General features: G+C 45.9%; 1 protein-coding gene across 1 annotated transcript in view; it reads right to left on the reverse strand.

Moving 5' to 3' along the window:
• Positions 1-16648, reverse strand: part of COL22A1 (collagen type XXII alpha 1 chain) — a 266483-nt gene that overhangs the window by 10377 nt on the left and 239458 nt on the right. The window contains exons 48-58 of the mRNA XM_067531757.1: positions 15331-15384; positions 14269-14322; positions 12542-12595; positions 10912-10965; positions 10017-10061; positions 8649-8702; positions 7999-8043; positions 6482-6535; positions 5388-5441; positions 2190-2243; positions 57-128 (exon numbers count right to left, since the gene is read on the reverse strand). Coding sequence (XP_067387858.1) covers positions 57-128; positions 2190-2243; positions 5388-5441; positions 6482-6535; positions 7999-8043; positions 8649-8702; positions 10017-10061; positions 10912-10965; positions 12542-12595; positions 14269-14322; positions 15331-15384 — 594 coding nt within the window. The remainder of the gene's footprint in view (positions 1-56; positions 129-2189; positions 2244-5387; positions 5442-6481; positions 6536-7998; positions 8044-8648; positions 8703-10016; positions 10062-10911; positions 10966-12541; positions 12596-14268; positions 14323-15330; positions 15385-16648) is intronic.

Below are 16648 nucleotides of genomic sequence, written 5' to 3' on the forward strand. Positions count from 1 at the left end.
GAAACCCAGGCAGTGGGTGAATAATGACGGCTTTGCATCACTGAACAGATACTTACCGGCGGGCCTCGGGGCCCAAGGAAACCAGGAAGTCCAGGGCTGCCATTTTCTCCTTTGTTTCCTTTTGGACCCTTAGAAAAACAAAATGAAACAAACATCAGCAGCTTCCCTCTCCCCCTCCCCCCCCCCATCTCTCCTCCAAAGCCTTCATATCTGGAGAGACTTGAATCCTCATCTTCCCCTCTGGTTTCTTGTTAAAGCAAAGTCCTGACATGATGGGTTTGTCACTGCACAGTGCATTGCTAGAGACATCAGTATGAATTCATAGAGAACTGGAAATGATCTGTGCACGGTGCCATGGAAGGAGACGCCCCTGGTCTAAGCTTGTGTTGGGGAGTGAGGGTCGTTTTCTGATGTTAGAGATGGAGGATAATATCAATTAGACCACAGCCAATCATGCCAACCAATACTGTGTTGTTAAAAACATAAGAATGGCCACACTGGATCAGACCAATGGTCCATCTGGCCCAGTACCCTGTCTGCCAACAGTGGCTGATGCCACATGCTTCAGAGAGGATGAACAAAACAGGGCAGTTATCGAGTCGTCCAGTCCCAGCTTCTTTCATTTGGAGGTTTAGGGACACGCACAGCATGTGGTTGCGTCCCTGACCATCTTGGCTAATAGCCATCGATGGACCTGTCCTCCATGAATGTATCCACTTCTTTTTTGAACCCAGCTATACTTTGGCTTTCATAACCTCCCATAGCAATGAATTCCACAGGCTGACTGTGCATCGTGTGAAGAAGTGCTTCCTTATGTTTCTTTTAAACCTGCTGCCTATTAATTTAATCAGGTGACCCCTGGGCCTTGTGTTATGTGAAGGGGTAAATAATACTTCCCTATTCACTTTATTCACACCATTTGCCATTTTATAGACCTCTTTCAGATCCCCCATAGTCATCTCTTTTCTAAGCCGAACAGTCCCACTTGTTTCAATCCCTCTTCATATGGAAGCTGATCCACAGCCCTATTTCCTTGTACTCTCTCATTTGTCATACATCTGTTCTCTCTTGTCTTATACTTAGAGTGTAAACTCTTTTGGGCAGAGAGTCTTTTTTCCTGTGTTTGTACAGTGCCTGGCACACTGGGGTCCTGGTCCATAACAAGGCAATAGAAATAATAAAATAACAATACGTATCAATTTGTACTTAGAGAGCACCCTTCCTTGGAAGATTTCAAAGCATTTAAATATTAATTATCCTCCAAAGATCCCTGTAAGACAGGTAAGCGTTCATATACCAGTTTTATATATGGGGAAACTGAGGCACAGAGTGTTAGGTGATGCCCAAGATCACGTATTGGGTCAGTGGCGGAGCCAGGAATAGCAAGGAGTTCTGACTCCTAGTCAATGGTTATAACTGCAAGGTGACATTACCCTCTGTCCCCCACACCTGTCCATTCTCCTATGAAGACAGACATGATCAACTTCCCTGCAAAAGTGTGGCAGGTGAGTTCCCCGCAGCAAAATACGAGAGGCCTGTAGCCAGTCTGCTGCTGCTTCTCATTGCTGGTAAGGGTAAATGGTAATAGAGGAGAGCTGGGCTTTGCCTGACTATTCCCACTGCTACCGTTACAGCCTCGCCTTTTGTCTGGACCTGAAATCCCAGTGAGTCACAACATCTGGATGGAGGCAGCCCAGTGACCAAGAGGGGGAACTGGCCTGCATTTCACTGAGGTGCTGAGTGCAATGGTTCATTATAACTAACGGCTGAATGCCAGAATAACTCTGGAGAAGAAAACAAAGAAAAGCCTCTTCGTTGGCCATCTTACAGCTCAACCCACACAGGCTATTTTCACATCCCAAGTGGCACTCGGGGGTCTGTCCCTTTTATGACCCTGACATAAGCTGTTGCCTGCCATTTCCCAGAATGCCTCAGGAGAGTTGTTCTAATGCTACGCCTCCTTCTCTGCAGAGGCTGCCTCCCAGATCCCCCAGGCCTCCCAGCCTCTTGGTCACACTCTGTGATGGCTGCACCTTTCCCCTCGGGGAGGTCACCCACTTGGCAAAACTAAATACAGTTTTAAGGATGCAACGTGTCACTCTTGTCTCTGCACTGGGATATAAATGACCCCCCTGTAACTGTCTAAACATCCTTGGCTTGCTGTGGCTGTACACGGCTGTGGTACTTACTGGGTTACCTGCAAGGCCAGCTTCCCCGGGGGCACCAGGTGAGCCATTCTTGCCCTGGATTGAAGGGGGGAAAGAACAGACTTGGAATCAAAAAGGATGCAACTCGGAGCTTCTTTGTGGTCGTATATTTTGCTTGGCCAGTGCAGGCTCTTTCACAGAAAGGTCTTCCCCACTGCCTCCAGCACACTGGCACCCAGACTCGAATGTGGTACCCCGATACTATGATGATGGGCACGCTGGATAACTCTGGTTAGGTGGCTATATGTAACCCTTAGCCTGATTAGGATAGAATACTGGCAATCATAATTTTCTAGTGGTTAAAGCCTAATAAATAGTTAAAAAGAAAGTACAAATTATTCAAAGGTCATAGCAGGTTGTCACCACAGTGGGGCATGTAAGCACCTGTCAATCTTACGTTGCCACATTGAAGAATAGTAAGGAGGAGGAATGCGTCTATGATACCGTTCATCCTACGATCCCCAGTGCTCAGACTTTACAATTCACAAGCACAATTCTCCTGTAGGATCAACATGGAAATACTCAGCTCTGACATTCTCCCTGCATCCTCCCTCCACTCAAAGATCGTGTCAGTCATTGCCGAAAAGCAGTCACCTCTGGACTAACATGCAGCAGCGTGCAGCAAAATGGCACAGGAGTTAGTTCAGGATGAAGAGTAAAAAAAGCTTCCCCTAATATTTCACATTTGTCAAGGAGAAGTTCCATGGGGAGCAGAGTGTAACTTCATAGACAGAGATTTGGTCTCTCCTCTTACAAAAAGGTGCTACAGGATCTTTAATGACCATAGGCGTCAGCACTAGGGCCGGCTGGGAAATGGTCTTCCTGTCCTGGGACAATTTTTGACACTTCAAAAATTTATCACATCCTGAATTGGGACAAAAGATCAAAAATTGTCGCATACCAAAAATCCCCCCCAGAATTGGTTTGAGTCAGTTGAAACATTTTGATTTTAACCCATTTTCCTTTTTTTAGTGTAAATTTAATAACATTTTGAAATGAAAAGTCTCAATTCAAAACCCCCAAACTTTCTGTTTCAACAATCTCACAACAGGACATTTCAACAACCAAAAAATCTTTTCTTACTAAACCTTTTTCGACTCACATGTTTCATCAAATGAAATCTGCATTTCATTCACTGATCAGCATCTTTAAGTGAAAAAATGTTTCATTGAAAAATTCCCGACCAGCCCTAGCTGGTTTTGCATCTTCCAGACAGAAACACCATCCCTCCAGAGAAAAGAAGGGCCTCTCCTTTTCTGAGAGAAGTATTTGCGAGAGTGGGTGACATCCTGGCCCCTAGACCCATTTCTAGTGGCATAAGAGGGGAACAGAGTTGCCCTGAAAGGGCAGCCCCCTCATGCAGGGGGAAATCCCTGAGTAGTATAAAGTTGGATTCCTGGGCTGGGCTTTACCACACCTAATCCCTCATTCAAGCATAGGAGGCATGTCAGGCATGAGTATGGATACCAGAACATGATAGCTGCCCAGTGATCCTCAGCCAGAAAAGTGGTCTTTGGGAAGCCAATTTAATCAATGTAATTTAGAGCAATCCTTAAACTGCTCTAGGATAATCCAAGGGCTGTTTCAGTTCAATTCTGGCTCCAGATTCGGGAGAATGGAAAGGCAGCTCAGAGCTCGTGCAGACCTGGAGATCTGGGTCTCTATCCAGAATCCAGGCATTCTGAGATTTCATGTCCGCTGCCAAGGAAGATGGAGTTCCCTACCTGGGAATAACTGCAGTGCTCTAACTCTCAGGAGGGGATATTTACACTGGTAGCTGCCAAGAAATAGGAATCCTCCCTGAATAATTAAGCAAGCAGGAAATGAAGGGGAAATCCCAGGAGCCAGAGGTATTCAGAGTGCCAGATGTTACATCCATCCATCTGGGGTTTTTATACAGTGCTCGGATTGGAGTACCTAGGCAATGATCAAAGTCCTCACACCCAGTACCCAGCTGACCTTCCAATCTCATGTGCAACATTTGTCAGGAATCAGGACTTGCCGCAGGCTCTGGACAACCTAATGAGCACAGCTGGTTGGTAGTAGCCTGCCTGACTGTTACATGTAATACTCAGAATGTGCTTATCATGTAGTTGGATTATTTGTACTGGAGAGGATATGAAGCAGAAAAAGAATAGACGGGCTATTGTTTTGCCCTCCTATCTCTCACAGATCCATCCCTAGCCTGGCTCATCTAGGACCTAGGATCATTTTATTTCTTATTATTTTTCTCCTGGAGCCTTTTTTACTTATTGCAAGTGCCGGGCCAAGATGCATTAATGAGTGATGCCAGAACCGTGGGGCATGCATGGAATGACAGGATCAATTACAAAGCAGACACAAGGCGTCTGCGTATGCTGCTGTTGTCTCTTCTAAGCCCCTGGACTACCTATTCCTAGAGCCATGGCACTCCAATTCCTGAGTCAGCATTTCCTTCTGATTATAGACCAGGTTTCAGATTCTCTGTTTCAGTAGCCTGCATTCCCATGGAGGAAAGAAATGACTGTTTCTGCAACACTTTAGGGATATGCCCAGGTCTGGACAGTCTAATTTGTATTCACGTTTGGAAAGAGTTGATTTTTGAAATACAATAAAACAGCAGGAGCCATTTATCATCCATCCCTAATGACACTTCATGAAATTTCAGCAAAATGACTTTTCTGCACTGAAAACATATTATCGATTGACTTTCTTCAAGTTTTCAATAATGACGAAGCATCTTCTCTCACAACTGTCTTCTTTTCCACAGGAAATAAACAGCTTGTTTACAGGATCACACTCAGGCCCAGGTCTCTCAAGCCGGGCACCCAAAAGAAGGCAGCATCCCAAACTAACAACAGTTTTGAAGACTGTAGCCTAAGAAAGTTGCCTAGGGCTACATAGGAAAGCATGTGTCAGAGCCACGATTAGAACTCAGGAGCTCCTGACGCCCAATTCGTAGCAGAAAAATCTAGACCACTCTGCTTCGGCACAGTCACTTGCTCCTAGACACTATTGGTCACCACCTGTCCTCAGCAACATCACAGCTCTTCCTTTCCTAAAGTCAGTAAAACATTGTGGCCAGATGCCATCTGAGGCTTCTGTGGGATTCTGGATCCAAAACAGAGTCTGTATTCTACAACACCCTCCACCACCCGGAATCCATCCTTCAAAGGCTGCTTGACTGGAAAGGAAACTCACCGGCTGCCCTCTTAGTCCTCGAGGACCTGGAGGTCCTGTGGGGCCTGTATCACCCTGGAAGAAAAAAGAAATGGTTGCATTGAGTGAAAAAACCGAAGCAAAGGCAATGACATCATCTGAAAATAACACACAGCTCTGGGGTAGCTCCTACTGCTCTGGGACTGGGAAGAAAAATACAAACAGAAAAATTCTGTGACAGGTTCTGGCTATGCAGGCTTGAAGACAAACATGTTGGATTCCAAAAAGTGTCTCTGTAGGGCAAATCCATTAACCTGGGTATTTGCAGGAAAAGTTCAGCTTCTGGCGATATTGGCTTATTGAAATGTTGTTATTTTGAAGATAGGGTAAGATGTTTCTCTGGGACTGGCTCTTGTCCTGCATCTTGATTCAGCTCCAATTCCTATAATACTCTGCCAGACCTTTTCATTCTCTGTCTTAGAAGACAAACTCCGGTGCAGCAGACATTTTCCAGTGACTGGAAGGGGGTGCAAAGTCGAAACCATTTCCCAGTGACCCACACAGATAGCATGGTAGGTCATCTGGTCCATCCCTCAGTGGCCTTTAGAAGATCATACAGTACGGACAGTGTGCTCACCAGGGCTTTGTTCTGTTAGTGCACTGACACTAGTGATGTCCTAGTACCTGATTCTGCCACCCAGACTCCCTTTGAGCAGTGCCTTCGTCTGCAGGCAATGTCATTGATTTCAGTGGGGCTATTTGAGAAGTACGATGCTGCTCAGGATGAGAAGGTGTGACAGAATCTGACCCAGGGGAAGGAGGCAGAGTAAAGTACTGCTCAGCGGGAATAAGCATGGCAGAATCAGGCACAGGGCTACAGGGACATCACATCTGCTGTACAATTCAGTTCCCTCTAATATTCCAAAGAGACAGCTAAGATTTAAGCATCAGCAGTTGAGAAGGGACAAAGGCCCTTAAGTTCCTCTTCTAAGGAGCTCTGCACAGACAGTTCCCTGTGCGTTGCCACAGTCATTCACCCTTTAGTACAGTTTCTTCAGTTTTCTCATTTACTATGCAACAAAGTTTTCACTTGGCAAGGGACAGAGGTTTGATCACTGCTCCAAGAGCACACTTACATCCTTCCCTGGCGGGCCCTCGTGACCAGCGGGACCTGTCACACCTGGCTGTCCCTGGAACACAGAGAAAAGGAAGCAGTGATGAATTCAAAGCATCTGACACTTTATAGATATGCTGGCTAGTAACGTGTCTCGGGACAGTGTAGGGATTCTCAGGCTTGATCTACACTTACCTTGGCGATTCGGTGGCAGTCAATGGGAGTTACACAAAATATGCAAAGAACTTGTGTAACTCCCGTCAACTTCTGTGCTTCTCTTCTGCACACCGTCTTCACTGCACTGTGCTGACGGGAACCGCGTTCCCGTCGACGCAGCGCTACGCCACTTGAGGAGGTGGTTTTAGTACGTCGACTTCTGGATCGACTGAGCGGGTCTTCACTGACTGCTCAGTCGATCCAGATAAGTCGATCTGACGGCGGCGACTTTGCCGCCGTCAGTGTAGACATAGCCTCAGTGCGAGACTGATGCTTCCAGCCGCTGTAGGGTGACACATGGTTAAAGGGATGTGCATGGATTTAGGATGTCATGCATCTTGCTTTAATGCCAATGGGGGCAACGTGGTTAAAACTTGATGAGGTGCGTAAAAAAAAAAAGCATCAGGAGCAACATTCATATGCAAGGTAGTGTCTCACTTTCCAATAATACCTTAGCCACTGTGAGTGCAGTGACCATGAAGGCTAGTGATGCACTCTTCACATAGAAACTGCTTTATGGAGGAAGTGATGAGCCTCCAGATCACTGAGGTTCTCAGCCAATCCTCGTACAATGTGTCACTGGACCATCAAATTTTCTGGAAGATCCAGAATGAGGCAGAAGCAAGCTCAATTTTGCATCACATCTGCAGGAGGACACTTTGTATAGTAGGGATCCCTTGGTGCTGCCCTGCAACATCTGAGCTGAGAACAAGGCCAAATCTTGGTGTGGGATTTGAATTTAGGACTTTCTGATTGGGAGGCGAGTGAGCCAAAAAGCTGTTTTACATCCCCATTCTCCTCATCTTTGAATTCATCCTGCATTTCTAGTGGTGGTGTTCGATTTGCTACCGGTACAGCATGCACGGCAAGTTCCCGTGCCCTGTGGTCTGCAGTTGTGAACGATATACTGATACTTTTATGCCAGTGCAGAAGGAGATGTGCTGTGAAACTGACGTGCGAAGGGGCATGGTGAAGTGAGCATCAGATGTGCTGCACTAACCCATCCGTGACCGCTCAATACACCAACACTCAGGTTAGCTGGGAGCGTAACGTCTGGGAATCAGTGCAAAGGCAGATGACATCAGTTTCCAGGAAAGCAGGATACCAGTAGGGCCATGGACTCTCCCCTGCTGGGTCACGTAGCAGCCAGCTGGGGCAGAATGGCCAGCCCCACAAGGTCACGGCAGCTCATGAATAAAAGGACATTAAAAAACCTGTAATAATTTTCTCTTTCAGTTTTGGGAAGCCCCTTTAAGGCTGTCTGACCAATTGACCCCTTCTCCTCCAACAGAACATTGCACAGTGTGTGTGTGTGTTACTTACCCTGGGGCCTGGGGGACCGGCATCTCCTCTGTGCCCCTTGAAGCCCTGTAGAAGAGAATGACATGAACAACAGCCAGATGTGTGGCCCTGTGGGAAGGCGTTGGCTGAATGGTGCAGGCAGGGTGGCTGCCCTTGAAAGCTCTCCGGTTTTGCCTTAGATTAACAGGCCCCGGTCAGCATGGAACTGCCCTGCTCCAGGTAATACTCCAGGGTATTCCAGGTAATACTACAGCAGTACTGTGTGCAGGGGAGCCTCTGGGGGTGCAGCTGCTCTTCTTGCTGTGCTTGTCTCATAGCACGTAGGGGAAGGAGTGGGGTCCTGGGCCCTCCTGCCCCCTATCTGCTTTGGAGATGTGTGCAGCAGCGAGCAGCCCTGGCACACACAGGGCGAAAGACTATTTGCACCCTGACCTCCAGGCAAAGGGCCTGCACAATCTGCTCTGGGGAACGTTGGGGGCAAAAGTTCCAGAAACGCCCTGCTTGATTTCTCTGATTCTTTGTTATCCTTTGGAAATGCCTAGAGGCCTCAGACAGGCCAGCTGCTTTGTGCTAGGTGCTGTACGCACATACGCAGTCAAAGACCATCCATCTCCACCAGAGTTCAAAGGCTAAGACACTTTCTGGATTAAACCGTCTGACACAGTACCTACCGGTAACCCTCTGGCCCCCTCTTGGCCTGGGAGCCCAGGTTCTCCTGCTTTGCCCTAAAGGAAAGAAGCGCATTCATATTATGGTATTGTGTCATTACCAGCACGTCTCATACTGCTCTTTCCCTTTGGTTGTAATGATAGTTATAAGGACGAGTCTTCCAATGTGAATGCAATGCTCCTTCAAAACTTGCATCTACATGCACACACAGGACATTCGGAACACAGACATCCTACCCCCAGCTGTAAATCCACCCTGGCTTCCAGAAACAAGGGCTTTGGACATTTAAAATGTTACCATGTGTACCCATCTGGATCAGATTTTCAAAATTAGGTGCATGCAACTGCATGCTTACTTCACCCGAGCATATAAAATGGGCATTTTCACAGAGAAACTGGGCACATGCAATTGTCTGTGCACAACTGTGTGCATCTGACTTTGAGAATATGGCTCAGTCTATACAATACTTTCATACTGACTGAGTATTTGTCCGCTGTCAGGATAAGGAAAGAGTTTGCCATATTTTGGCAAATCACAGGAAGAGGATGGGGGCAACAGATTCTGAAAGTGCAGTCCCAGAGTGATATGCACACGCTATAGGGGAACACTATTTCCTGCCCATTTATTACTATAGCCTTTTGTCTGGGCCATTCCAGATCAGGTTCTTTTCCTCCCAGTGAGTACAGTAACAAGAGGGGAAGTCAAACACAAAACTTCCTATCCAAGAAAGGTGGAGAATTGTCACTCAGTGACCCAACAAGTGCATTTGAGGATGCAATTCTCCTACTCCTTTCCCTTCCACACAATTCACCGTCTGCTGGCAAAAACTGACTCTCTAGATTTAATATTACAAGGCAGAGCTGGGTCTCTCTAGAATTTACGGTAGCACATCTACAGGTGTGTTGACACTTTGAGCTGTGGGTGTGATTCCCAGCATATTACCCGTATTAGCTCCGATTGAAATAGCACACTAAAAATAGAGTGTACTTTCAGCAGCACAAGGGGCTAGTCCCCTGAGTACGTACCCGTCCGAGACCCTCGGTGCATACTCAGGGCCGCAAGCCTCTCCTGCAGCTCGGGCCACTGCAGCTACTTCTTGTAATGTTAGCTATTTTTCGTGTGGCAGCCTGGCTGGGACTCACCCCCCAGCTCCCAGTGTAGACATAACCTAAGAGTAAAGTGGCCAAGTCTTCTTTCAAGATGATAGGATTTGCACATTATTAGATGGCTCAAGGCAGGCAGTCCCCCTTGTGTTAACCAGATGCACGTAAACAGACTTCCAGGTCCTCCAAAAGCAATAGCCAGATGTGGGCTCTGAAAGCCTGACTGTAGCAGCTTGAAATTATGATGTTAACAAAGTGAATCCTTACTGGTTCCCCAGGAGATCCAGGCTTGCCATCCTTGCCATCAATGCCCTGTAAGTAAAACATCCATTAGGGTGTCAAGAGGTCTGTACAGAAGATGGGTACAATCTTTGTTAGTATGAATCTCAGGATGACTGCTCTGCGTGGTCATCGTAAGAGAAGACACACCATTCTCACTTCGATACCTCAGCTATTCACAAACAACAGCTGTGACCAGCCATCACGGTCTCCGCTCCCACACCCTGCCCACAACACAGACTCTCCACATTCCTGTATGGGAATAAAGGGGAATCAGACGCATGATGCTTCGCCTTATCAGCATCCCTAACACTGCTTAAAGATAGGAACATGAGGCCAGATCCTCAGACACTGTAAATAAGCATCATTCCACTAACTATTCCATGAGCTACACTGATTTACACCAGAAGAGGATCTGGCCCATAGACATTAGAGATAGACAAGACACCACATTTGCCAGATAAACAGGGTTTCAGATATTGCATTTGTTCTTGTGCCAACACAAGGGGGATTGTTTCATTCTGGTTACTAGAACATAACATAATCCCAATCCCTGTAGTAGTATGAATTGCTGGCACAATTATCCGTGCCCACATGGTTGGAGGCATTATCTCACATTTGTGCCCGCTATGGGAAGCTCTCTGCCAGAGAAATAAGAGTCAGGCAAGAGCAACAGGCCTATCTATTTTGGAAACTATCACTTGGCTGGAAGGTGACTGAACACAGAACTCACACTGTATGGAGCCCAGGGAATCTGGAGTTAATTTGACAATATGAATCTCACAACCACTCCCACACAGCTCAGAAATATCACTTGCTTTGTCCACATGCTTACAGGAAGTGTAACATATTGAATGAGAAGTAGTATGTAACTGTCACTTACCTGAAGGCCCGGCAATCCTGGTGGACCCGCAGGACCTGGTGGGCCACCTTTACCCTGTAAAGAGACCATAAATGTGGCAATGTTCAGACAAGCTTTTCAGATTCTTCTTCAGGAGGAAGAACACTTAGCAAACCTGGATTTGGGAGGAGAGGGGAATGAACTACACATCTCTAATGAATCCACACCTCCACTTCCTTATGGACCAAAGTTTGCTTTGCTGTATTCACAGTTATTGACATCAGAGGCCAAATTCAGCTTCACGGGTAAACAAATGCAACCCTCACTGACTTCAGTGGGCGTTGTAGCCACTTAAAAGAAGGCTGGATTTGGTCTCAAAGGTGTACATTGCAAAGTGGAAAATGGTGAAGATGTAGATAACAACATAGTAAGTCTCTGCTCATCATTGTGCTATTGAGATTAACATACAAGCCAGTCAATGTCTGTTTTATATTGTGTATATATCAAATTGGTGGTTATGAAAGTTGTTTAGTTAACTGATCCTGTGAATGTCCCTGTCCCTCTATTTATCCATGGGATTGTATAGCACACAGACAGTCACACACTGCTTCCACATTGGCCACCTGCAAGGGCTGAAAGAAAAGCTCAGTCTTGGCCTCTCTGCTAAGACTGCTAATTCATCTCCAATAATTCATCCCGTCATCAGACGGGCAATTCTTAGTCACTACCGATGAAGGCTAGGGTTGGAGAAATGGCCAAGAGGAGACAGGATCATTAGCAAACCTTGAATAATCCAGTTCCAGAAATGCATTATAATCACACACAGCTGCACTATTCTGACCCAACAACCTGTGTTTCTCCAGGATGCCTTCTCTCGAAAACAAGATAGACACTGATTCATAACAAGGAATCTTCTGTTTCACTTTGCAGTGAAGGTCAACCAGAATCAAAAGTTAAGATCAATCAGAACCAGATCAGATTCTCTCTCTCTCTTTCTCGCTCTCTCAGGGTTTTTTATCGCCACCCATCACCGTAACAATCTAAGCACTTTCCATGTAAAGTCAATAGCAATAGTAAAATCCCCAGCAGGCTTTGTGGAATCTCTAACACTTCACCCTTATTATCCAGCACTGTGTCAGCAGGTGATGATCCTGCTGGGAAATATTAAGTGTGTTTTGCTGATTCATTGTTGCATGTGGGTCACTGCCTGTATGGATATGAAAGAGATGGTAGGGACTCTCTTGAGAGACAGACCTGGGATATGGGCTGAGCAGGTCTGAGAGGAACCTAAGAAGAAGACAAGCCGGAGTAGAAAGCTTGGGCTGGATTCATGCTGTTTAATTTTGAGTTCCTTTTGTGAGTAAAGTCAAACTCTAGGAAGGAAGAAGGTTTTATGATGCTATAACTTATGTGGACTGAGTTTGGAGAAGAGTGAGGAAGCCACCTGCTCACTGAAAGGTTTTCCCATCACATCACAGCTATATCAGGAATTCTAATTCTAGGAAGGTTGGATTGCATAGACGTAAAGGAAACAAAGAATTCTCAGCAGGGCCTATTTAACATGAATAGCCTTTTAAATACCACTTGAAGGGCTTTGGGAAAACATCACGTTTGCGCCGGTTCAGCCTTACTTTAAAGAAGCTAATGGTATTACTCCTAGCCCATTGCTTACTATATCTCCAGGGATTCCTGGGGGTCCTGCAGGTCCTGATTTGCCATCTGGTCCCTAAATAAAACAAAGCAGAAAGAATATGAATTGCTCATATATAGTGTATCCTTGTCAACACAGTCAGCACCACAGATGGCAACACTACCGTTTTCATTCATTCATTCTTATTAGCATTCATTCAGATTAATTCATCACAGAAAAGCAGCCGCCAACCTCTCTATATAATTACCCTCCTAGGCCATAAATAGTCAGATATTTTAGATTGTTTGCCATCCCAGAAAATATACAGTAATTAGAAAACAACTATTGTGCCCAGACTAACTCTGAGAAGAACAGAACTTCTGGGAGAAATATCTCAGCACACACTGCAGAAGGCAAATCCTGGAATCATTAGTCAGCGTGGACAGAACAATCCATCATGGGCATAGACTGCAGCAGGGAAAATGTAGGTTCACTATTAAGTAAAACTTTATTAGCTATAAAAGTATTTGGCAACAAGGCAAGCTGCCCAGGGAGGCTATAATTTGAGATATGCAAGGAGACTAGGTAGCCTTTGGTTACAGATGCGTGGTTTAGGAGTTGTGCAATCAATCTGGCCAATGGGCAAGCAAATGGATGAAGTCACCCACTGCAGCTGCCATCCCAACCCAATCGATGTTGTGGTTCTGTGCCGGAAAGCATGTATTCTCTTTCCAAGCCCTCAAATACAGTGCTGCTCAAACTGTGCTCGGTGAAATGCCGCTGACCCACCTAATCCTTCCTGGTGGTGTTGATGTCACAATGCCAAAGCCGATTTTCTAGGAGTGTTGCTCTCTGAGAGTTGAAGATCAACCGAAGGCTCTTTTAAGGTTTTCACAGGCCTTTTCTACTACCTAAACTCACAAAACCAAATACCTGTTCCATATCCTTTCTTTGATGCCCTATCAGTTCAGCCATTGTCAGATCGCTGCTGACACCAAGATTAGAGGGGGGGTTGCAAACAGTTTGGAGGGTTAGAGTCAAACTGAAAAGGGACCTGGCCAGCTTAAACAGTGCTGGCTTCAGGAGGGGTTTGTCAGGGTCCTACAATCAGGAAAAAGATAGAGCTCTTTAGGAACATAAGTGGAGGTACACAATCCACTAAAACAAACCTATTTTAACCATGTCTCTCTACATGGGAAAAATCATATTAGGATAGAATTAAAGAAGCATCATTGTTAGTGTGGAGAATGGGGAATTGGGAAGTGCAAGGGGTGAGGGTTGAGGGACATTTCTATCATAAGAAGTAGTCTATGACATCAGAAAGCTTCAGAAACCCTTGTCTAATATCGTTTTGTATAATTGAAGGACTCAAGGAGCCAAATATCTTCCCTTTTGGCCTCATCTACTATATATAGGAAGCACCAATATTTTCTACCACGTGGTCTCAGTTAAAAAAACGTTCACACCCATTGCCTTTTGTATAAAGGAAGCAACTGAAGCTTAGCATATATTTATGTATGTGAGGTAAAGCAACGGATGTAAAATGACTGCATGGGATGTTAAATAGCAGTCATCATGTGTGGGGGACCCTATGATGCTCCAGGGTCTATTACGACCCCAATGGAAAACTTAAAGGAAATGGCGCAGTCGTGAGTGGAAGCAGCCTCTGTGACATACGCAGTCGGCAGCTACTGTTGTTAGTGAGACATACAGGCATCGTGATGATTTGCTTTATAATAAGGGGGTGGGGGAAGAGGAGGAAAACTTACAGGGGGGCCTGGGTTTCCAGGAGGTCCCGAGAAGCCAGGCATTCCAGGGTGACCCTGCAGAATCACAAGACAACTATTAGATTAGTGCCGGATCCATTCTTCACTCTTCAGTCACGTCCCCCAGATTTTAGGTCAATAAATAAGGAAGCAGTGATATAACAGTGAAACGAGTGATAGCCACACAGAAGGATCGGTCCTCAGGAAATAAACTATTCTGGGATTACAAACTGAAGCATAGTCTTTCAAAGCGGGCACTTTTATGCTGTATCTAAGTCTTTAATATACATAAGCTTTGGACCCTGAACTACTCCTCAAGAAACATAATAGCAGGCTTGGTGTGAATTGTGTATTTCGTATGCAAGGCAAATGTTCACTGAGCAATTATTGCAGCATTCACAGTAAATTGAGAAAGAAGCACGCTTACGTTGTGAATTTTTCCTGAGGAATCATCTGTCCTAAGCTTATAGCAGCCAGGAGAGGAAAACCAAAAGGCAGAAAGGTGGGCAAAACGTTTGTAACTTGAAATGTACCTGGTTTTGGGGCTTCATTACTAGACCAAAAACCTGGCCTGGTTGCAATGGGGTTTCAATGGGGGTGGGAGGGAGGGGTTCAGGTGCCAGATGCGAGAGAACAGCAGCATAGCAGCAGCAGCACATGGTGGAGCCTTTCAGATCCCAAAACTGAAAAGGCAACGCAGCCCCCACGTCGTACCTGTGCACTAGACAGGGAAGGGGTCCAGCTGCTCAGCCCTTAAAAAGCAACCAGGGTGAGGCGGCCAACTGGATGCCTCCCAGAGATATCAGAGGTGGGGGTGATGGTGGTGGGTGATGGTAGCCGACAGATGCTAGACAGAAAGCGAGGATGGCAGAAGGAAGGAAGGGTTTTAAGTGGAGGGCATCCTGAGGAGGAAGGTCCCAGCTCAAGTCTTCTGATCCCAGCCTCTCTGGAGGTTAGGGGTGCTGAGGATTTTCACCTCTCTCCCCAGTGAGGCGAGGGTCGGAGTCACGGTTATACCCTCTATTCATACTCCAGTTACTCTGCTCGGGAAGCACACTCTTTTACCTGTCCACCTTTTTGTCCGGCATCCCCAGACGTCCCACGGTCTCCTTTAGTGCCCTGAAAACAAACAAAGCCATTGAAAGCCACTCAGGTTCATGACATTCCCAGGTGTACGCTCCACTTCAGCAAACCACTTTAGCATATGCTTAACTTTAAGCAGGTTCTAAAGTCTCTTTGACTTCAAAGGGACTTACTTGCTTGAGTGCTTTGCTGACCTGGGGTCTCACTGCCCACCTACCCCACATTTATTTGCCCATCCCACCAAAAACTTTAAAGAAACATTATATGGAAACTACTGAGGTTGGGGAGCTCAAAATATGACTTGACCAATGTCCCAGATTACTGCTCAACTGCAGGGTGTGGAATCCACAGTCTGGTCAACACACAGCATTGTTCAATAAATAATAAGTTAGGCAGGTGGGGGGAAACGGTCTGCTATTTAGCACTTAAAACACATCTGGATGTATGTCATTGAGAAGAGCAGGAAGAGAGTGACTGAGAAAGGCCCCGCAGTTCCCCTTAACTCTGGCGAGTTCTTGGTTTTTCTACCCCAGAGTGTCCCTGTGCTGGGCTGTCAGAAGAGCACCGCACTCTGCGCCTTAAATCCTGGGGAAGCCCTACAGGGCATTTTGGAAGGAGCCACAACAGACCATGCCAATCGAATAGTTACTCTCTGTCTGTTACTTTATTTGATCACCTGAGAACTCTGGGTACACGCATATATGAACTGAATACAAATTGGGCTATTGACCACCTATTAGATTTAAGGTTATTCATGTTCATATGGACAATTCAAATCCTATGCCATTATTTCAGGCAAACGCTGAGTCCTCCTGTCTCAGTCTGCCCTCTTACTGCGTGACTGAACAGCAGAAGATGGTTATTTCTCAGACTGCTGCTGGGTGTTCGCAGCAGTTACCTAAAGCACATACATCTATTGGGGTTACTAACTGTTTTCTGAGTTTTAGCTCAGAGCTTTCTCCCATTTTAACCTGCTGCACTTTTGTTTTTATTCCTCTAGTGCTTTTCCTGTACTTTTCACTGCAAGAAGTAAAATCAGTTTTCTGAATCAGTCTAGCTTGTTGTTCGTTGTCATAACTGCAAATAAAAAGGAAATAAAACAGCAGACACTGCTTGAGACTGGAACCAAGTGCTGGGACACAGGTAAGTCCATGGGGAAACTCCTAATCTCGATTGCCAGGGATTTGTTTTGGTTTGTTTCATATGAGGCATTTGTAAATGTTCCAACGGTAACTAAGCGCTGACTTTCTGAGCAAACTGATCACACAGGTTAGGCAAGACAAGAGCTCTAAATGATAAA

This window comes from Emydura macquarii, unplaced genomic scaffold, assembly GCF_026122565.2.
Source record: "Emydura macquarii macquarii isolate MOO-44397 ecotype Brisbane River unplaced genomic scaffold, CSIRO-AGI_Emac_v2 contig_369, whole genome shotgun sequence".
Taxonomy (NCBI): Eukaryota; Metazoa; Chordata; order Testudines; family Chelidae; genus Emydura; species Emydura macquarii.